Raw genomic sequence first — 21,729 nt, 5'->3', positions numbered from 1 at the left:
TGGAAAACAAAAACTGTACAACTTTTAGAATTTAAAAAATGTTCATCTCAACACGGGGAGAAATACAAGAACTCTTGTTAAAAGAAAACAGTTTGTTAAAACAGCAAATGCTTTTGTGTACTTTTTTCCGTTTTCGACACCTTATGCTACAACTGGGTACTGGTAGGAATATTCGATGGTACTCTCTTTAGTATCGTCTACTTAAAAAACAATTAAAAAAGGAATTTGCACTGTGCATTAGCCTAGTTAGAAATATGTACAACAGTTCAGGGTCTAGTCTTTCATCGAACTAAAACCAAAAATCCGTAAAAACAAAAGCGTCCCGCTAGAAAATGAACCCCACGTTCGTCTCTCGAATGCTCCAGTCTCTCGCAGAGTCGACGAGCGGCTTCGCACAGGGAGGAGAAGCCCGGAGGCGGCGGGAGGAACCTGCGTTCACAGTCTTCGAAGTTCCCTTTTGAAGCAGGAGGAGGATGAAGATGATGGGGAGAAGAAGGCTCTCGCACTTTCGGGGCAGAGCAAACGGGAGGGGAAAGGAGATTGTTTCTGTTGACATTTGGCTACGGAAGTGAAACAGCAAAGCGCCTGTTTGTCTCCAAATCTACACTTTAGCAGCACAAAGTTTTCCTTTCAAAGTCCGGGCCGTGAGAGATGCGCGCGTGCGTCTGCGTGCGCCGGCGCGCGCCCCGCCAGCCGCGGGACGGAGCGGGACGGCCCCGGGGCCGGGCAGGCTCCTCGCCCGCCCGCGCGTGGCTCGTGGCTCCGAGCTGCGGCACGCGCCGCTCCGCCTGCCTACCGTGGGAGAGAACTTGGAAAGAGAAACCTGCCTTTTGGTGCGCTGGGTTTTCGCTAAGAGTTGTCTCTCTGCTTGCAGAAGAAGCACAGATAACAACCTGGGTACTTTTTTTATTCTTTATTTAAACTTAGACTTGTTTGTTTAAATCAGAAACAAATTCTCAAGTAAAAAGAATCCTTTTGCTCATTCTGCACCAGTGGTGAAAGGGTATGTCTTTGGATTTTATTTAAAGCATGAATTTTCTTTAGAGAAAAAAAATGTAACAAAACCTTTTTTTAAAAGAAGGAACAGAGTGCAGCCTAATTACACAAACAGAAACAAATGCTTATAGTTTAGGAACAGAGTCTTTGAAGCATTTACAAAATGAGGAAAAGAAGAGGGGAAGGAAAAGAAAAAAAAAAGGAAGGAAAAACGGAGAATAAGAAAAGAGATAAGTGCACAAGGGTAACAGACATAGGTAAATCGTATGTATACGCCTTAAAAAGTTTCAAACCCCCAACAAAAAATATTCTGCAAGGGATCCTACTGACCCCCCAAAACCCTTTGAACTTCTTTCTTTAGTTTTTATAAAATAATTATGCAACCACCCTCTAAGAAATGAAGGTAGCGACCATAAGTGGAAGATTACAGGATGGGGGAATGGGGAGTAAAGGTACAAAGGGGAGAAAAGCTCAGGCGAGTCAATGGATTGCAATCTATCTGGCTAGGAATGAACAAGACAACATCAAATGAGAAGCCGTCAGCTGGACCATACAAAAGCTAAATGTACACAAAAGGGTTTTTTCTTTTAAATCTACCATACTGCTTCAGTTCATTTCCAATGCAACAATCTACTCAACACCAAAAATGGTCATATCTATCATAAATACAGAAAGTCAGTTGTTTTAAAACTTATTTTTTAAGCTCCGAGTCCTCAACACTCTTTGTGTGGTTTTGTTTTTGTTTTTTTTTTTTTTTCTGAAAAGTGGGAGTGCTTAACTTTTCCCCTTGAAATTGGCTTCAGCAGAAAAGCTACCCTTAAAATCCCCGAAAAGCTAAAGCAGTTCACATTGTTTTTCTCTTGAATACTTTCTGCCCATTTTAAATTAAAAAAAGAAAAAAAAAAAAGAAAAAAAATCCTTTTCTGGAACGAAAACGAAACAAAACAAAACAAAAACCCCAAAACAAACGAAAGAAATTATATATATATATATATATATAAAACAATGATTCTGAAAACAGAACAAAGTGTGAGCGATTGACCTGAGAATAAAAAGACATTACATTTCTTTTTCTTTTAGCAAGCCATTGGTATCTGAATGCTAAGATAGCAAGAAATTTAAAACTGTAACGAGGTGGGCTGCTTTCCCATACAGTGCGTGCCGGCCTCTGCTGTGCTATCGACGTGGGGCGTTATCCAAAAGGGGCAAATGTACAAGGGGCTCCAGCTCCGAAGACAGTAAGGAGGCGGCACGGGCTTTCGTCTCCCAGACCAACAGTACCTTCGAAAGGACAAATGTAACAGGTGGTTTTTTTTTTTTCTTTTTTAAGTTTTATTTTATTAAAAGGAAAGGAAAAAAGAAATGTAAAACCCACCGGCATCGTTATATGGGAAAACAACCCACGCTTTTTTCTTTTTTTCTTTTTTCTTTTTTTGGTTAGAAGCTTTGGAATTGCAGTTAGTCTATTTTTGAAATTGGTTTGTTATTAACTTTTTTTTTTTTATTTAAATTCATTTCCATTGTTCATCTTCAAAGCTTACAATCTGAAGGTGTCCATTCCTACGCTAGCTAGACCACTGTCCTTAGGGCAGCCGGGGTCCCGGGGCCCCTCCGCCGGGCTCGCCGGTCCATCTGACTTTTGGCTAAGATCCGTGTCAGACTCCTCCGAGTAGTCGTCTGTTGGCATCGAGGGCTGAACCCCTGAGGTGCTGCATGAACTTGAGGTAACCGTTGAAGATGAGGAGAGAGGAGGGAAAGGCGGCGGCGGCGGCTTCCCCGGCGGGGCGCGGGGGGCCGCGGGGGGCCAGGGCTTTCTGGAGGCGTGGGGGGAAGCCGGGGGGGGCCGGGGGGGCGGGGGGCTGTCGTTTGAGTGAGCGGCCGACTGCGAGGTAGATGCGGTGCCGGGGTCGGGGGGGCAGGCAGAGTGAGGTAATAGACTGGGGTGCTCTTTGGCGTTTCTTGCTGCTCTGGTGATTGTTCGGTGTTTGTGCGGGGCTGACTCGAGATGCTGACTGAGGGCTTCGTCCCCACACACCGTGCTCTCGCACGCCACGCACTGGTACGAGCCGCCGCCCTGGCCGCTGCCCGTGGGCACGTGAAGCACCATCTCTTGCAGGTTCGCCACGGACTGGCCGAAGAAGCAGAGGGACTTCAGGTGGTCGCTGGCCGCCTCCTGGTCGCCGAAGCCCGCCTGGCACTTGCGGCAGACCAGCTTGTACTGCACCTTCGGGACGATGAAGGGGTCGCAGAGGGAGTCCGCGCCCTTGCCTTCCGCTTCGGGCTCTTCTGGGGGTTTGGGCAGGAGGGGGGACACCTCGCGGGGTGCGTTCTTCTGCTCTTCTTGCTTGGGGGGTTCTTTGGCAGGGTCTTTGTCCGGGGTGGTGGCCCCCGCGGGGACGGGGGTTTGGCTTCCTTTGGGCTGCTGCGCTTTCTGCTGCTGCTGCTGCTGCTGCTGCTGCTGCTGCTGCTGCTGCGCCTGCCGCTGCTGCTGCTGCTGCTGCTGCAACGCTTCCTGCAGGCTCTGCTGGTATTGCTGGTACTGCTGCAGCAGGGAGCCGGGGGACAGCCCCAGCAGCGCCTGCGACAGCGCGGGGCTGTAGGGGAAGAGCCCCTCCATGCCGTACATGGGCTGCAGGTACCCGCTCTGCAGGGCACCGGGGATCTGCGGGGCGTAGTAGGGGGAAAAGCCGGGGACGAAGTAGGGAAGGAACTGGCTCGTCAGCAAGGTGGTGGGGTCCGAATTCAGGGCAGCCTGCAGCGCCTGCAGCTGGGCGGGCTCCACCGCGTACTCCATGGTGGGCAGCGGGGCCGAGAGGGCGCCCGCCGGCGCCTCCCCCTTCTCCTTCTTGGGCCCTGGCAGGGGGTCCCCCTTCCCCTTGGGTGCCTTCTCCTTCTCTTTTGCCTTCTCGCCCTCCTTCTCCTTGCGCTGCGGCGGGGGCGGCTGCTGCGGCTGTGGCTGCGGCTGCGGGGTCGTTGCTGGAGGCTGCTGCGGGGCCACAGCCGCCGTGGCTGGTGCCGGGGTGGGCGAGCTCAGCGCGGCCGGGGGCTGCTTATTTGGTAATCCAGAGGTGGGGAGGCCGGGCGAAGGGACGCTTGTGCTGGGCAGGCCCATCAGGTTGGGTTTGGGAGAAGTTAAAGCTGCAAGAGGGAGGAGAGAGAGGTGAGCAGTCACTCGGCGCCGGGCGAGCAGAAGGCAGGAGGCTAAAACCGCCCCCACACCGCCGCCACCTTGGCGAGGGCAGTCACTGGCCTGAGCTCATACACTGCCGCGGCACAGGTCGGAGAGCCCATCCAGCGCTGCCGCTTCCTCAAGGATGACTGTTCCTCTCCCCACTCCACGAGGCCCGGTGCCACGGGGACGTGCCTCGCCAGCCCCCATCACCCGCAGCCCGCTCGGCCACACTGCCTGGCAGCACCGAACATGGTGTCTCTGCTGAGGACACTCACCAGCTGCCCAGGATGCTCAACATAGTTTTTGTTTTACTGACCCCCCTGAAATTCCCAAATGCTCAACAGCTGACGTCAGGGACAGGCACTTATGCTACACTGGCACTAACTGGTCCTTTGGCCGAAGGACCCCAGCAGAAGGAAAGTGCTACACCAAACAGCCGTAATGCTGGACACCATCACTCTCGTTAAAATCTGCGACGGTAACTGCTCAAAGGCGCTCTGGGCATGAACAGTTGCAGAACCAGGGAACAGCCATGGAGGCATAGAAACATTTATTTTAGGTTGTCCCTCTCCTGTGACATGTCCAGTGGGAGAGAAGAGGAGAAACCGCCCCTTTGGGGGATGATTTGGGGCATGGTGGCAGTTTAAAGTCTTTTCCAAGGGGAAGCATGCCAGCAGGGAAGCCTCTGCGCTCGGGGCAGGCGGTGATTCCTGGCAGAGACCTCCAGCTGTCATGGGGCTCCTTGGCCTTGTGAAGGCAGAGTCAAAGGGACTGAAACGCAGGTAGGGGCTGGGGCCAACAGCTCTGTCGGAGCTGCCGCTGCCCTGTTTATCCTGGTGAGGTCTTAAATCATCATAATTGATCCTGAGGAACAAGCGTAGATATCCTCAACCATCTCATCCCTGCTGCTGGCAGGCAGCCTGGCACCCAGGTCCTGGGCCAGAGCAGACGGCAGGACCCGGGGCAGAGGCTGACGGAGGGAGCACAAGATGGAAAGTCTGTGCAAAGACACACGTGCTCCTCAGGCCTGTGGACACCAAGCCCCAGGCTGCTGCCTGCACAGTTGCATTGAAAGAGCCTGTCACTTAACCATGCCCTGTACGGTTGGTGTAGCCCAGAAGGAATCCATACTCCTCAATACGCAGCACAGGGACCGCTGTCTTGCAGCATCACGCTCTGAGTAGTAGCTGGCAGCTAAGAGCAAAGTGCCCTCCAAACCTGGCCACGCTACACCCTGGTACAAACAGCTCATTTGTCTGCAGCGCTGCGTTCACCCACTGACGCTGCAAACCTGCGCCCGGCGTGGGCTGCCCGAGCAAAGGGCACGAGACAAAGGTGCCACTGCTCTGCAGAGGAGCCCGCTCCAGGCTCCAGCCTGGCAAAGGAGCCCAGCGGGAGCGCGGGGAGGAGGGCGCCCAGGAGCCTGGAGAATTCAGCGATGGCTGACGCAAAGCCCTTCTGAAACCTGCATCTGCTCCTGATGCGGTATCGAGACAATAGTGATTTGTGAAGGTATGATGTGTTCGAAGCGAGCCTCCACACAGCAGCCTTACAGATTCCAGATAAGGGCATATTATGGATACATGCCATTGAAACTGATGTTCCCCGGCTCAACAGCCCCTGAGAGGTTCAAGCGCAGGAGCAGCGGCTAATTCATAGCATTCCTGGATGCACAGCCTTATCTGCTTCGACAGGCTTTGAGCTGAGATGGCCTGACCTTTGGAGCTTTATCTAAAGGCCACAAATAGTCTGTTTGACTTTCTAAATAGCTTGGTCCTGTCTAGGCAGTCACTGATTGCTTTTAACATTCATAGTACGTAGCCCCATCTCCCCAGGACACATACTGGTCTTTGGAGAAAAATAAAGGCAACAATACAGATCGAAGTGCAAAAAAGTAATTTTAGATCTTGTTATAAATTTGGGGTACTAAGTAAACAGCACAGAGCTATATGCGATGGGCTCGCGATATAACCGGCCAAAGAGATCCTCTTGGCCAAGTTCTGGCCTCTGAAACGAGACCTTCCGTAGGAACAGAAGTATCACATGAAAAAGTCCTGGCATGCAAAGGTGCCCTTCAAGCATGTAGCCAGGACTAGATTGAAGGAGCGGGAACGGGCAGCAGCTCTGAATAGAGGAATCTCTAACAGTAACTGTTTTTAAAAATGGCTTAATTACAATGACCTACCCTACAACTATAGTCAAGAATGATTTTACTTTTGCCTTGGGGGTCATGGGAAGAGTTCTGTAACTATGCAAAAAAGCCTGGCAGAGGCTCTGACTCCCAGCAGAAAGCTTTTCCAGAGTCCAGAAAACTTACTCTGATCTTTTCTGCTCTCTGATAGGACCTTCTGACACAGACATCAGCAACGATGCTGCTCTTGTGGAAAAAAGGATCTTGACTCCAAGAGAGTGGATCATCTTTGGAAAGGCCAGGACCCAATAAACACAGTGAAATTTAACTCTTTTTCACTGTCAACAGAAGACATTTCAGAGATGAGCAGTAATGGAGAAAAAGGTGAACACAGCCACTTCCAAGGGGAGAGAGACACGCCTGTTTTGAGCCATGCATCTCGAGTGCTCTCTTAAGGGTGTTACACCCAACGTCACTGCGACCACACACAAACCTCAGGCACCAGTGGTGTGATTTACAGCGAGCAGCTCTGCAGCCAGTCCCCCCTGCGAATGTCAGACAAGCTGTTCAGCTTCCACGTAGCTGCTCACATCAGCTACTTCCTTTTGTCTAAGGCCTTGATCTGCTTATCCAAAGATTTACCTCCTGGATGACAAACGAAGACGGTAATTTTATTACCATGACACAACCATGTTACCTGGCAGCATCTGCACTGAGTTTTTCAGGCTGTTGAAAAAGGACCTTCAGAGCCAGCTTGCTGACCAGAAGCATCAGCAAGTCTTTCTGGAGACTGGTAACACTCTGGTTTCTGATTAAGAAGCCAAGAAGATGTTCAGATCCTAGTTAGGCTTCACACCATGGATGACAACTCCTCATTAGCCAATTAGTCCAGTAGAATAAGAGACAGTTACCGTTTCTGGACACTGTCTAAGAGCAGCAGACCTGTATTGCTGCAGTGTAGAAAACAAAGGTGCACAGTGGGCATGGTGTAACTGTACCAGGCGTTACGGTGTCACGGGCTTTCCAGCCTGAGATAGACTCAGCCTGCTGCCGAGACAAGATGCTGGAATCAGATCTCAGGATACCTCTGTGAATGTGGCAGCAGCCCTGGTGAAAGTCAACTTGAACAGGGAACATCAGAAGTACACAGAGAAGTCTGCCGAGTGAAAGCGAGTCTCCCAGAGAACATCGGTTACTCTGTCACGAGTGGCAATTCAGACACAGGCACGTCTCTGGGATGCCACGGATGGAGCAAGGGTGAAATAAGGCCCTTGGATCAAGTTTTCTAGGTCACTGCCAGTGTTTGCTACACGTTATGCTTTCCACCTGCCCATCAGGTACAAGGGAAAGGAGCACCCTCAAAAAACAAAGCCCAATATCTGGGATTAGGCCACCCAAAGGACTAGCTGGATTTCATTTTTATGTAGTATTGTTAAGAAAAATCTTAACATACAAAGTAGTTTTGACCCATGACTACACTGTTGTTTGTTGAGAAGGTACTTTCAGGTCATGCCCAGCTGCTGCTCAAAAAGCAGTCCAGAGCTGCATCGGGATTTGTCCCAGAGGTCACTATAAGGACGTTACATAAAGATGTTGAAGGTTTCTGTCACCAGTGCTACCAGGCACATCACACTTTTCCCTAGAAACTGTTCAGAATTATTGAAAACCTGGGATGGCATTATACACACTGAACTTAACAACAAAAGGAGAGGTATCATGAACAATGCATTCAGCACAGTCCTTTTCATGTTCTGTTTGATAAATCCTCTATTTTCCGCTTCCTTGAAGGTGCTTCAGAATTTTTAGCCTGTGCTAAAGAAACAGCGATATGCCGTGCGTCTGGATCTTGCTCCATTTCAGACTTTGCCAGAAAAACGGAGCTCAGGAATTAAAGATAAAATACCTATTGCCTATTCGCTGTCACGTGAACATGCTCGACTAAAGGGCCAGGTATCCTATCATCAGCCGTTCTCAAGGGAACGTTCTCAAGCTTGTGCTAAAGGTCTGTCAAGTGAAGCTGTGTCTCTGAGCAGCGCGATAACATCCGTACCCACCTGTGTTGGATGGAGTGAAGCCTGGTAAGGACGGGCTGTTGAGGCCTGGGAGCAATACCGGAGGGATGCCCTGTAGCGCTGGGTACGCAGCAGGAAGGTTAAGGGCTTGCAGAGGGGCGTTATCAAACATGCTCTGCTGTTGAGCTGCCAGACCAAGAACCTCATTGGCTTTTTTGATCCGGTCCAGCTCCTGCTGAGCCATCAACTGACGTACAGTAGCTGGGTCAAAATACTCCTTTTCCTTATCCAACTGGCTTCCAATGGTTTCTTTAACTTTGGAGATATGCTGTTGAGAGAAGATATGGTCACGTACAGACAGCCGAGCGCTGTACTTGATGCCACACAAAGTGCACTCTGTTTTGGGTCCCTCATAACTTGTTTGGTTTATACCAAAATGCTTGGCCATGCTGAGTTTGGACTTCTTCTCCTTTGCCCTAGCATTCTGGAACCAGACCTGAACAACTCTCTTTGGCAGTCCAATGTCATTGCCCAGGACCTCACACTCCAGCATGGTAGGTGTCCTGTAGTCATTAAAGCATGACTTAAGAACTTTTAGCTGGAGATTAGTCATCTGAGTGCGAAAGCGTTTCTGTCCGGGCCGATCGCCGCTCTCTCCAGACTTGCTAGCTGAACCACTTGCACCAGGACTGGGCGAGCAGGGGTCTGCGAGGCTGGACGTTTCACTGTAGTCCACAGTACCTTCGTTATCGTACTCTTTGCTGTAAAAGCTGGGAGCTGGGCTGACCAGGCCAGAAGACAGCCGATCTTCGTATTCAGACATTGCTATCATGGCAGCTTTTGTCAGACCTTCACTGGGTCCCGATGCCGATTTGGTTTCAGTTGCAATCCCTGTTGCACTGTCGTTGTCTGCGTTCCCTTCATCTCCTGTTGTAGTGTCTGTGATCGCAGTGTTGACAGAAGAGCAGTCATCATTGTCGAGCTTTGTTTGGTCAAAGCTCAGATTGACCGAGGACATGGAGGGACTCTCGAAGTCTTCTATCCCTTCCACCTTAATGGAGGATGGACTCAGCAGAGTCCGAGGTGACAGTTCCATGCTCTTGTTCACTGGGGAGAGAGGAACACTCTGTCCATCACTGCTAGTCGGTGGCATGTGGGAAAAGCTTGCTCCATCAAAGATGTCTCCCTTCATTTGGAGTCCCCCATCACAATCCAAGAGCATTGCAGACAACGTCAAATTGTATCCGGCTCTCTTGGCCTCATGCCAGTGACGGGATCGGATATGAGCTTCAAGAGCTGTCTTTGCTTTGAAGAGAGCTCGGCAGAAGGGACAGCGTCTGTGGGCTTGGGCAGGCCCTACAGCTCTGAACTGCCCCTTCCTTTCCCGTGCACGGGTGTTCTGAAACCAAACTTGCACCACGCGTTTCTTCAAGCCCACTTCATGTGCAATGTGATCCAACATCTTCCGTGTCGGGTTGGAGTCGAGCAAGTATTTCTGATAAAGAATTTCCAGCTGCTCTGGGGTAATGGTTGTCCTTAGGCGTTTATCCCTTTGTGGTTCTTCTCCTCCGGTCCCACTGTCGTTTTCTCCAGGGCTTGCACTGGCCTTTTCCTCCAACTTTCTCTTCAGTGTGTTCATTGTGGATGTTGGAGTTGACGGTGAAGTGGCTGAGCTTGTTGGAATCTGTGGTAGTGTTCCAGATAGCAGCTGGCTCGCAAGTAGTGGATTACTGGGATCAAAAAGCATGAACGGCATATCCAGTGTTCTGTCCAGGAATGGGGGGTGGATAAACTGGTTCTGTGCACTCAGAAAATGAAGCTGCTGATGCTCCTGCCAATGCTCAAAGGAAGGAAACGCCAGCTTACACTGGTCACACTGGTATGGGATTAGCTGAGGAGGTAGGTTTGCCAGCTGTTGAGGGGTGGATGTGTGAATGGGTTTGAGGGAGAGATGCGAGAGCTGAGATGGACTTGGGCTGGACTGTGACAAGGAGCACTGAGGGGGCTGAGGTGGGGGAGGTGGCTGTTGCAATGAAGAGGGGGAGGATAACTGTGAAATCTTTTGGTGTGCTGAACTTGTCTTTTGTTCTCCTTGGTCCTGTTGCTGCTGAGACTCTTGCTTTGGTTGCACTTGCTTCTCTTGAGTTTGGTTTTGCTGTGTACTTGGAGGTTCAGACTGCTTTGGTTTCTCATCTGTAGCTTCTACTTTAGAACTATAGGTGGAGGAATCATCTGCCTCTGCTGTGAGCTGCAGAAACGCTGAGGAGGTTGCATTGGCTGATGACGTAGGTGTGCTGTAAGCTTGTGAGGGCATTGGTGTGCTGCAGGAGGAACTGGTTGGAGTCAAGAGCTCCATTGCATCCATAGAGTCTTCATTCTGGCTATCATCCTGTCCATCCTCATCCTCATCTTTGTAACAAAGCTTTTTCTGGTGTTTAATGAGATCAAAAATGCGCTGAAAGACTAGACTGCACTTTTTGCACTGGTAGTTCAAGTTGCTTGTTCTAATGTATCTGTCGTTTGTAAGCTCCCGTCGCTCCCCGTCTTTGCCTTCTCCCTGATTCTCATAGTTTTTCCTAGCTTTTTGACGGGCATTCTGGAACCACACCACTATAACACGTGTTGGGAGGTTCAGCAAGTTAGAAAGCTGCTCAAATTCATCATCCTTTGGATAAGCATTGGCATCAAAGAAGTCCTGCAGGACTCTGAGTTGGTAGTCAGTAAAGCGTGTCCGGGAGGACCGTTTGCTTCCCCAGTACTCCTGCTTTTGAGGTTCTGGAGAAGGAGGCCGTGAGTCTATCTTCAGTTCTTCCAGGCTAGTAATGGGAGGATTACTGAAGTTGTACGGGGAATCCTTGTTGCGCTGGCGTTCTTTGAAAAGAGTGTTTCTGAACCAGTGCTTGATCACTTTCTGGGGCAATCCAGATTTGTCCGCCATCTCTTTGATCTGTTCCTCACTTGGGGAGTTGTTAATATCAAAATATTGCCGAAGGACTCTGAGTTGGTCATCGGTGATCCGTGTCCGTGGCCTCTTGTTCTGCTGCTGCTGGAGAAGGCTAGGGTTGAGCTGATGCTGGTACAGCTGGGCCAAGTCGGCAGGCAGAGGGTCTACGGGACCGAGCTGGGGCGGCAGCTGAGCAGGTAACGTCTGTAGTGGCATGGTTTGCATCATAAGTGGTGAGAAGATGGGGAGCTCCATTGGCATGGAGAGCTGGGTGAGCGGCACAGACGGCTGGGCTGGTGCGATTGTAGGAGAGGTAATCGGTGGGGCAGAAGTAGGAATGGTGGGAGTAGAAGCCGGCTGAGGAGGTGCTGGAGGGAGCGGAGGTGGGGGCGGCGGAGGTGGTGGCGGTGGCTCCGGGGTCTGAGGCCGTAGCGGGTACAGTTTGTCATAGTGTTCTCTGTATTGTTTGGCAAATCTCTCTAACTGCTTAAAGGGAAAGTAATGTTGGTGAACATGCTCTTGGTGGCTCTTCAGGATGAGGATGTTTGAAAAGAACTTGCCGCATGTATCGCACTCGAGCTTTTCCAAGTTCTCACCTTGCTCTGTCTTCCCGTTTTTCTTCTGCACCTTCTGCTTGTTCTCGTTATACTGAATGACAAGCTCAAAGCCAAAGTTTTCCAGCAAGGCTTTTGTGGCGTTCCCTCTTGCATCGGAGGCAATACGCGGTGGCAGTAAGGAGGGCTCCGAACTACTGCCTGGTGCAAAGTCCTTCTTCTCTTTGGGCTTTAAGTTATCAGGCAGAGACTCCTTCGACGCTACACTATTTTCTCCCCTCTCTGCACCTTCCCTTTCCCGTGGGGTTTCTTTTTCCTTCTCCTTCACTACGGATTTATTCTTCTTCTCAGCATGCTGGCTCTGCTGTATAAGGACGGAGTGAGGTTGTGACAAGGACAGCTGACCTTGCTGCTGCTGTAGGAGCTGTGGATGGTTCTGTTGAGGGAGCTGAACTTGAGCCTTCAGGTCCTCCAGCAAGTTTGGACCTGTCCCAGTCAGTGTCAGTGCACCACTGGTGACAGGCAAGCTAACTTCTGGATTGAGCTGGAACTCAGCACTAGGGATGTAGAAAGGGAACAAAAGATGCTGCTGTTGCTGGAGCTGCAGAAGGGTCTCAGTGGTCATCGGAAAGTGCGGCAAAAGTGCTGGGTTGAACAGCTGAGACTGCAGGAGAGCAGCTTGCTGCTGCAGTTCTTGTTGCAGGTGAGCCTGGACTTGGGCCTGGGCCTGTGCCAAGGTTTGCGCTTGCTGCTGCTGCTGCTGCTGCTGCTGCTGCTGCTGCTGCTGCTGCTGCTGCTGCTGCCTGGACGCAATCATGTCGGCCAGCTTCTTTCGGTTCACCTCTTTGGGCTCGGAGGGGGAGGAGATATTGGTGCTTCCAGGGTTACCTAAAGGAGGAATTCCCACGTTGTCACTGGGTACCTGGTTGAGCAGGCTGGGAATGGGAGCTGTGCCTGAATTACTCGTGTTGGTGGTTGTAAAAGTGTTACTGTTGGTAGCGCTCACTGGACTTGGTGTGGAGGAGCCCAAAGAGAGACTGCTGCTGCTGCTGTTGCCAGCTCCGTTACTGCTGCCGCTGCCCCCGGCCGCCTCCAGCTTGGCAGCGCGAGCCTTGGTTTGGTGCAGGACAGACCTCATGTGGATCTCGAGGGTTGAGCTCTGACTGTAGGCCACGTTGCAGGTGTTACACTTAAAAGGTTTGTTGTCTGGGCTGCTGGTCGGTTCGGGCTGCCCAGTAGCAGACTCTTGGAGGGCTCGTTTCAGTTTGTGCAGATGAGAAACTGAATTGTAATGGACCAGGAGAATGTTCTTTTGCGTGAAAGACTCCTTGCAGACCGTGCACTTGTAGGGGCGCGACGGATCGAGGAATTTCTCCATAGTGAAGTTAGGGCCCTTCCGGAAGGGCAAGGCCCTTTTCGGTTCTGAGCCAGAGTCCTCTTGCACCGACCCCGAATCGCTACCTGTCGGGCTCTGCTTATCTTCCAAGTCGCTCTCCTCCTCCTTATCTTCCTCGACTATTATGGTGTGGTCTTCTGCAAGCGAAGGATCACCCATAGCGAGGAGGTCCCCGTTGACCAAAAGACCACCGTACAGCTGCTGAATGTCGGCCTCGCTCAGCTCCAGATGACTGGTTTCCAGATGCTTCTTCAGGGCCTGGAAGGTTCGGAAGCTGCGCTGGCAGAGGCAGCACATGGTGGCCGCCCGGATGACGTGGTACTGGGAATGGAGCTGCAGCTTCTCGATGGTTTTGAACGCCAGGCTGCACTGGTTGCAGCGGTACTTGTAGACGTGGCGATCGGACACCGGCAGTTGAGGCCGCTTTGCATGAACTTCATTGAAGTGTGTCTGCAGGGCTGCCGAGCTCTTGAACACCTGGTTGCAGCCCTTCTTCCAGCACAGGAAGCCAGAGTCCTCCCTGGCAGAGCTCGGATCGGCTGGAACTGGCTTGGGATCTCCGCTGTGCTCTGTGCTTTCCGATGGCAAAAGACTCTTTCCCAAGTCCTCGGAGATCTCTGTGAAAACAAAATCAGAGCAAACCTGAAAACCACACCAGCACACAAGGGCTGATCAACACGCTCATTTTGTCCCTAATACGGCTGGTTTTTTCTTTGCAAGACGATAGGTATTTCTAACCTTTCTCCTCTATCTTAATTCATTTATTTTAATACCAGCCCATTACCCTCATCATGGCCCATTGCATAAACCTACACAATTTACTTTCTTGCCCACTTTGAATATCTTGAAATTATTCACACACACACACACACGTTCCCTTAGCGCATTTATCACCTTTAATTCTTCCTTTTAAGTGAAGGCCATTCAGCCAGCTGTCTGTCTTTGCTGCTTTTCTTTGATGTCCTGCCTATTTTCCAATAAGAAGATTCATCAAACTGAACGTAGTATTTGAGTCGTGGTCCTATCAAAGCTAGAAACAACAGGAGTGAAATTCAGGTCCTGCTGGCAGCAGCTCAAAGGGTGCTGTTTGAGGGAGGACGGGAGAAGGAACAAGCACTCTGTGTGCTGCCACTTTTCCAGGGTCTAAGAGCACAGTCCTGCTGGAAAAGATGAGGATAAGGACCGCAGCAGCTCAAAGCTCCCCAAACTGTATGCCCAGCGTCCGTACTTGGGCTATGATGGCAGCAGAGCAAGTGCAGCTGAGGTGGTAGCACAGTCCGTGGCCGGTGGCTGTAACCTTTGGTGTTTCTCAGCCCTCTACCACCTCTGCTCTTCACCGCTCACACCTGGCTGTCTGCTTTGCAAGGATTCAACACCATTTCCATGTGAATCGCCACGGCGGTGAGCTGCGCTCCTCAGCTCTGAGTCACCCTGCTCTGCCCTACCCTGGGCATCTGGGCACCAGCCTGTTTGTGCCTCAGAGGGAGGGAGACGGCCCGGCTGGGCACCGTCTGACTGTGGTTCTCAGCAGACAGCTGGGCAGGTGGAGCTCACTCGGGCGCAGATGTCCCCAGACACAGTCCCTGAGAAGGGGATGGAGCTGGGGCAGTGGTGGGACCCGCACTCACCAGGCTGCTTCCCCAGCTCCTCTGCAGCAGAGTTCCCGTCCTTCTCTGGAGCGGCTGCTGGGAGAAACATGCTGCTGGGCATCATCACTTCAGGTGTTGTCACCTGGAGACAGGGAGGAAAGGACGTGGGGAGAAATAAACCACAGGAAAATGTTTTAAACATCTTCAGTGGCAAAATTAGACACCAGTATTGTAAAGTCAGAGGTGTCACTTTCCATAGCTCACTGAAGACTCGTATTTATTAGACAAAGCTCACATCAGTCAAAAGTGTTTCTACAGTTACATTCTGGACATAATTAGCAGTGCACACTTGAAGAATAATCTTATTATTAATATTTTTCCTTTATGTAGAATTCAGACTTTGATCACTGACAATGTTTTGTCATGGGCTGTGAAACTTCTTGTGCAACCAATTAGGTAGATAAGTTGAAAGGCCCACCTTAAGCTGCTGAAAACATAATAAGGCCCCTAATTAAATCATACCTCGTAAAGTACACTGTAATCTTGAACTAGGGAGCATTGCAGCACTGTTTTCAAAGTGTATCGATGCAGGAAAAGGAGAGGCATGAGAAAGAAAAGTACAAATAAGGAAAGGTGACAAAGGAAAGGATGAATAAGGAAAGACTAAAAAGACAGCAAATTGTCTGCGAAATGAAAAGCTTTTGGTAACCCTTTCCTTCCTCTGACTGATGTGTTCACCTCTCTTCAAGTGTTTGTCTAGAACCTGCACCATCACCAGCACAGTGCTTGAACACCAGTATTTCCAAAGAGCTGGAGAGTTTGCATGTGTCAACTGGAGATGCTCTTTGAAAGAGCCAAATGCATACGTTCATCTTCTCCTGGAGCACTGTGTTTCTTTGGGTGTATCCGGGCACACACCTCACCAGCGGTTTGCACATGGTTGGCATCAGACACAGGACAACGAATACCCTTCGGAACGTCCTGAGCCAGCACCTCACAGCCCTGAAAAGCTGCCCCGCTACCCTCCTCCCCGGAGCCCTGCGGCACCGTCGCCATCCATGCCGTATGCCAGCACGTGGTCACCAGCACTGGTTGGACGCCTGTGGCCAGTGAAGACACCTGCACAGCTCCGGGCAGCTGCGTGCTTCACCCCGCTGACCCAGTGAGCGATTCCCTTTCCTCAGGGCCATGGCACCCAACCGAAGAGAAGCCAACGCTGCCTGGCAGTGCTTGGGGTGCTTCTGCTCCCAGCCTCTGCCTGGGAAAGCGAGGCACAAACACACACTCCGGGGCAGGTATGCTTCCCAGCAAAACGAGCTTCTCCACCCTTCCGTCAGGTACTAAGAGGGCGTTTGAAGGGAGAGCGAGCGCGCGAGGCTGTTCCCTGCACGCAACGCACAGCCTCCCGCCAATTCAAGGACCACAGGGCTCCGGCTGAACCGCGCCAGGGATTGGCAAACCTGTGGTGAAGCTGCAGGCACAGGACATGAAACCTGCCTTATCTACACGCATGTCGAATCCAAGCAAACACAGGCTAGAGCTTGGCTTCACTAAGTGAATGGAGGCAAACGCGGCCCGTGAAAAACCTCAGAAACAAACGTTTCCATACGAGTAGCTGCAGACATGGAACCGCACCGGGGCAGGATGCTGAGCTCCCTCCCTTCACTGGGATGGCTGGTGCATGGAGGTGAGCGCCAGGGCCCACAGACATCTGACACTGATAAATCACCAGGAGGGAAGCTGAGCACACCAAATTCATTCCACCTCTTGCTCTAAGCAGGAGATCTGACGGCTGTGGGTGGTGGGTTGGGAGACGTGAAAGGTCACTGGTTAATTCCCGGTAGCCAGGCTCAGAGGAAGGGGACAAGCAGGGACGCCGAGGCAGGAAGGCAAGAAGGAGCCATCCCTCTCGGCTTTATCAGCAGGGAGAGCGCTTTCCTAGGATCTTTAGGAATTATGAAAAATAAATCATGAGAAATTAAAAAAAACCCCAACAGAGTAGAAAAAGAATAAAATTATCTAACACCTCAGCTGCACATCATTATAGAGAACTGTGGGCTTTTTATACGCATTACAGTAAGGCAGCCATCCCCACTACCACACTCAGTACGACGGATCAGTAATTGTTTTCATACACTTTAATTAGAAAAACTCAGATGGCTATGAATAATAATGGAAAAGAGAGACTTTTGCACTTGAAAGGTTGAAGTCAATCAAGTGTGAATGACGGCAAAAAAGAAAAAAAAAAGACACCAATTCATCAGGCCTCTGTTGTCTCGCCGCGTCTTTAATCATAATTCCTGATTGGGATTCAAGAAGGCAGTAAGCAGCGGTTCTTTGTCTGCCTTCACCTTCCGTCAATTAACTCTCCCCGAAATATAATCATCAACCTCACATGCTCCTCTGCATCTTAATCTGGGTCTCCAAACCAGTAAGTCCTGCCCTATATGTGTTTAAGTAATTACCTTTATCTACCTGCATCTCCATAGCCACAGTCCTCACCCTACTTCTTCCCCTCCCTCCCCGATAAAAAAAAGGAAAAAAAAAGGGGGGGTGGGGGAGGGAAGGCTATGGTACATTAAATTGCTACAGGCGCAAAATCCCAAAAGGCAAACAGGAAACAGCTTGGAAAAAAGTGCAGGAAACTAGAAATTCTGGATACGGATGTAGGGCAGCTGCAGGCAGTGCAGACAGCCACTCGGGGCTGGCCTGGGAAGCAAACCCCTGAAAATAAGGCACTGGTCTCACTTCAGCAACTGGACTCGCTTTTCCTCTACCTGTTCCGCACCTTCAGGCTTCTCCTGAAAGCGCCATCCCTGCCCTACGCCGTTTTCCAGGGCAGGGCTACTCTGTCTCTTCATCCCCACCGACCACCCCCGGGCAGGGAGCAAAGACAAAAATAGTGAAGATAGGCTGCACGTCTCCAATCGTTTTGCGTTTACACTGAATTCCAGTCTGCCCATTTTGAACCACTTGTCCTTTTACATTGCAGACCCGTCCGAGGATACACCGTCTCCTTGTACGTGCGGAAGGTGCCTCGCACGTACTGGCTGCTTTCAATACAAACGACTGGTGGGAGCACCACGGGGCAGGAGGTGCCACCCGACGGACAAACACGGAGCGGTGCTCTGCCACGCAGCATTTCGTACTTCAGGGGTATTCACACGGCATTAACTGTTCTGGAGATAGAGAGGAACGTGTTTATCTTGCGCACAGCCCGTGCTGGCACGTGCGGCTGTTAAATGCTCTCTGCTCCCTCCCACCTGAGCGGGCAATACCTGGCATGGAATCCTGGCACCCATCCGCTGCTCTGCTCAACGCCTCTGTCTCCCTGTTCAAATGTCTCTTCAATGCCAATCGTTTCACAATGGAAACATGTCAGTCAACGTGAATCGTTACTAAAAAACCAACCCTACAGATGCAAGTCCGACAAATGTCATTTGTCTTCTCCCTTCCCCTCTTCTGTAGGTACTTGCTTTGCTCTCTCTGGCATTAAACTGTGTCCCCTTCACAGCTGAACCCACAATCTTCTGGCCCCCAGCCCACCAGCAAAGCCTTCCAGCTTGGACACACCACGCTGTCACACCTGATCCACCTCCGTGCACAGCCCCGAGAGCACCCGTCCCCCCGCTGCTCCTGCATCCGAGGTCTCCTCCAGGTCGCTCTCTCAACGTTGTCGCACAGAAGGCAAATGGTCCCCTCGGCCCACGTCGCTCTTGACCTTTCCATCCAAATGAAACTGGGAGGTGGGGAGAGATCAGCAGCTCATTCTGACTCTGCTCTTTCCGACAGCCCGGCATTCGGATACCAATACGGGGATCAGGTTCTGTTTATCGGTACTTCAATGCCAGAGCCAGTGTCCCCAAGAAAACCCCTAATGCTGGGGCAGGCACTCGGGACGCGCCTGTCGTGCCGTGCCCTGTCCCCGTCCCCATCCAGTTGGTGGGGCAGGGAACTTGCTTGGGTAAAGAGCGAAGGAGGGGGAAGTTTGGGCCAGAGACTGTGGCAGATCCTCCTGTGCCCCACTTTCAAACATCTCCCCTGTGGTCTGTACTGGAGGTGGAAACGCTGGCCAGAGAGCTTCCCTCCGGAGCAGACTGCAGACACGCCAACTATCTGCCCTACAAGATGGAAAGTTGTGGGGACAAGCCTCTCTCCCTCCCTTTCGGATGGAATTCAGATCCCCTTAAGCAGATGAAATTTCTTTACAATGACGAGATCCACTGATGTGTGTGGGCACCCCAATTCCATGGCCATTTCTATCGACTACGTGGTCCAGTGAGTGACTGTTACAAAACATCAACGGGCTGACACATCTCCTGCCTCCCCGCCCCACCAGTATCCTCTGCAGCTCGCACATGCCTGGACACCTGCAGACCCGTCACTGGTCTGGAGAACAACGCGCGGGTCCGCTCCTCACCGGTGACACCCACGGCAGTGACACGAGCGGCTCCTGCCACTACTGTGTCCACCAGATTTTTAAGACCATGAACCGCAGAGCCGCTTATCAGCGCGGGCCGGACGCTGAGAGCTGCAACGCCCCTCCCGCGCTCGCCCCGGCAGCGTGACACAAGCGTATTCTCGGCACGTCTGAAAAATTAATCTCAGATAGCGTGACCAGGCAGCTCCCCTGTGCGCACTGGACCCGCCTGCTCTGACCTTCCTCCGGACCGAGCCACCGGAGGTGTGGACAGTCTATGCGGTTCTTTCATAAATGCCCCAAAACGCTGAAATCACTCGGCTCTGAAAAGAAAACCTCTAGAAGGGGTCTGAGGAGATCCATTACTGTCCCTATGTCCATGAACCAGGGGGAAATACACATGCAATGCAAGGTTCCCAACCAGACAAAGGAGGTAATTTCCATTACAAAGAGAGAGAGAGGGTGCTGGAGTGAAAAGCTTCATTAGACTCAGAGAGGCAAAGCGATGGCAGTATACCAAGGTCACTTCTAATTTAGACCATCTAATTGGCAAACATGGCTCCAAATGGCTATCATCTCACAGGGCTCAGAATTAATGAAGCCCGATTATTTTCATTACCTTCATCCGAGATGGAGAATGAGACACAGAGTGAGAGCAAAAGGGGGGAGTGAGAGGGGGCGAGAAGGAGGGAGAGAGAAAAATTGAATGACAGCAGAAGGGAGAGAGCAATGAGAAAAGACAATAGGAAAGAGGGAAGAAATGTAAAGGTGGCGAGAGGGAGAAGCGCGGCTGGCAGGGACGGGCAGGAGTCGCTCTCAGAGCGAGGGAGAAAAGAAAGAGACGGAAAGACGGCTGGAACACCGGGAAGACGCCCTAAGCTGAGGAAGAGAAAACTGACAACAGGAATGATGGGAGAGGAATGTGCAGAAGGATAACGGTGGCCGCAGGAGGAGGGAGAGCTCCCCGCTCCCGGAGGCTCTTGGGAAGCCGTCCCTTCTCCCGGCTTGAGCCCATCAGTCTTGTCAATCGGCTGTGCCGGCGAACCGCACTTCACCCTCATTAAGGGGCTCTCTGCCGAAGCCACGCGGGCCCCAGATTAGCAAAGAGGCTGTTATGTGGAAAGATGGTGATTAGACCCGCTCGGAGCGGCTGAAACGCCACGGAAAATGGGCTCGGCTGCATGCGTTCACCGGCCGCGTGGAAGGGATGCCGCAGGAGACGGGGGGCCGGTGGGAGCCCCTGTCTCCCCCCAGGGCTTCCCCGGCCGTGCACCCAGTGGGGACATGGTGCGCGCTCCCTGCCCTCGGCTGCAGCCCAGCGCCCAGGCCAGCGGGGAGCACGCGGCACCCCTGGGACAGCCGGCCGGCGGCTCGCTGGGGTGAAAAGGATGGGGCACGAAACAGCCAGCTCTGAGATGCTGAGCACAAGCGAGCAGCCGTTACCATGGCAACAGACATATTAGACACTGCAGGTTCCTGAAAGGCGTCTGATAAGGTATTATTAACTGGAGCCTCCTCCAAACGCCGAGCGCAAAGACACTGTGTCGAAAGGGACCTGGCTCCCATTTACTGAACTGCAATTCCCTCGCGGTGGCACCAAGACCCGATTCACGCGTCAGACTGGGACGGGAATCTGAGCTAGAGCGAGCAAAATTAGGGACCTTTGATGATGCCACGTTCCGCACAAGCCATACTGATTTCTCAAAATATTTGTCGTTTAACGCAGGGAAGAACCACCTTCTCGACGCACATGCTATTCGACTTGAAGCAGGAGACGCAATCTTCCTCCCCCGACACGTCTCTGGCTACCAAAGGAAACAGCTGCCCAGGGCCAGCGGCAGTGGCACGGTGGAAAAACCAGAGACAAGCCAGGTGATGAGCGTGGTGGCTCGGCCACCGCCGCAGGGCTCAGCAGGAGAGGCCCCGCTCCAGCCCGGCAGACGTGCTCACCTCTGGGGACTGTCCCCCACAGTGCTGCAGCTGCCCTGGACACGTCCCCTGCCGAGTGTCCCGAGCTCCTTAACGAGGGGCTGCTGCCAGTCACCCGCTATCCCGGAGGCACGGACCTGCTCAGGCCGAGCGGACGGACCAGCCCAAGCACACTGGTCCCAGACCTGGCTCAGGGACGGACCGCTTCGCCTTGGCCTAACGGACACCTTCAGCAAACTGGTGACGCTTGCTGGCGTAAGAAAGGGGCTCAGCTTCTGCTCTCTGCTCTTGTAAGGCCAAAACGTTTTCCAGCAATTTAGTCAGACACTAACAAGATTCGTTCAAGCCCTCAGAAGGTGTTTTCACACTTAAGCACCATCAGTCAAAATGGAGGGAGCTGCAGCGGCCGCTGCCTCTGTGACGGGACAGCCCCCTGAGGAGCGGCCGCAGAGCAGAGCTGTGCTCTGCCGGAGCGCGCGGCCCCGGCCAGCCGCGCGGCGCAGCGAGCCGCTGGGGCTGTCTCCTGCCTCTCTCGCTTTTGTACTCAGAGTGCCAGGGTCTGCCAGCCCGGCTGCACTTTTAAGGG

General features: G+C 52.1%; 1 protein-coding gene across 2 annotated transcripts in view; it reads right to left on the bottom strand.

Annotated features, from left to right (window-relative positions):
• Window positions 1–2,533: 2,533 nt before the first annotated feature.
• ZFHX3 (zinc finger homeobox 3) overlaps window positions 2,534–21,729 on the bottom strand; it is a 106,617-nt gene continuing 87,421 nt past the window's right edge. For both annotated transcript variants that reach the window (XM_086620890.1, XM_086620891.1), the window contains 3 exons: window positions 14,834–14,936; window positions 8,354–13,822; window positions 2,534–4,134 (listed from right to left, as the gene is read on the bottom strand). In XM_086620890.1, the coding sequence (XP_086477016.1) occupies window positions 2,534–4,134; window positions 8,354–13,822; window positions 14,834–14,936 (7,173 nt within the window). The remainder of the gene's footprint in view (window positions 4,135–8,353; window positions 13,823–14,833; window positions 14,937–21,729) is intronic.

Source organism: Tauraco erythrolophus, chromosome 15 (assembly GCF_009769465.1).
Source record: "Tauraco erythrolophus isolate bTauEry1 chromosome 15, bTauEry1.pri, whole genome shotgun sequence".
Classification (NCBI taxonomy): domain Eukaryota; kingdom Metazoa; phylum Chordata; class Aves; order Musophagiformes; family Musophagidae; genus Tauraco; species Tauraco erythrolophus.
The sequence above is the reverse complement of the archived record's forward strand: the minus strand, read 5'-3'. Positions and strand labels throughout refer to the sequence as shown.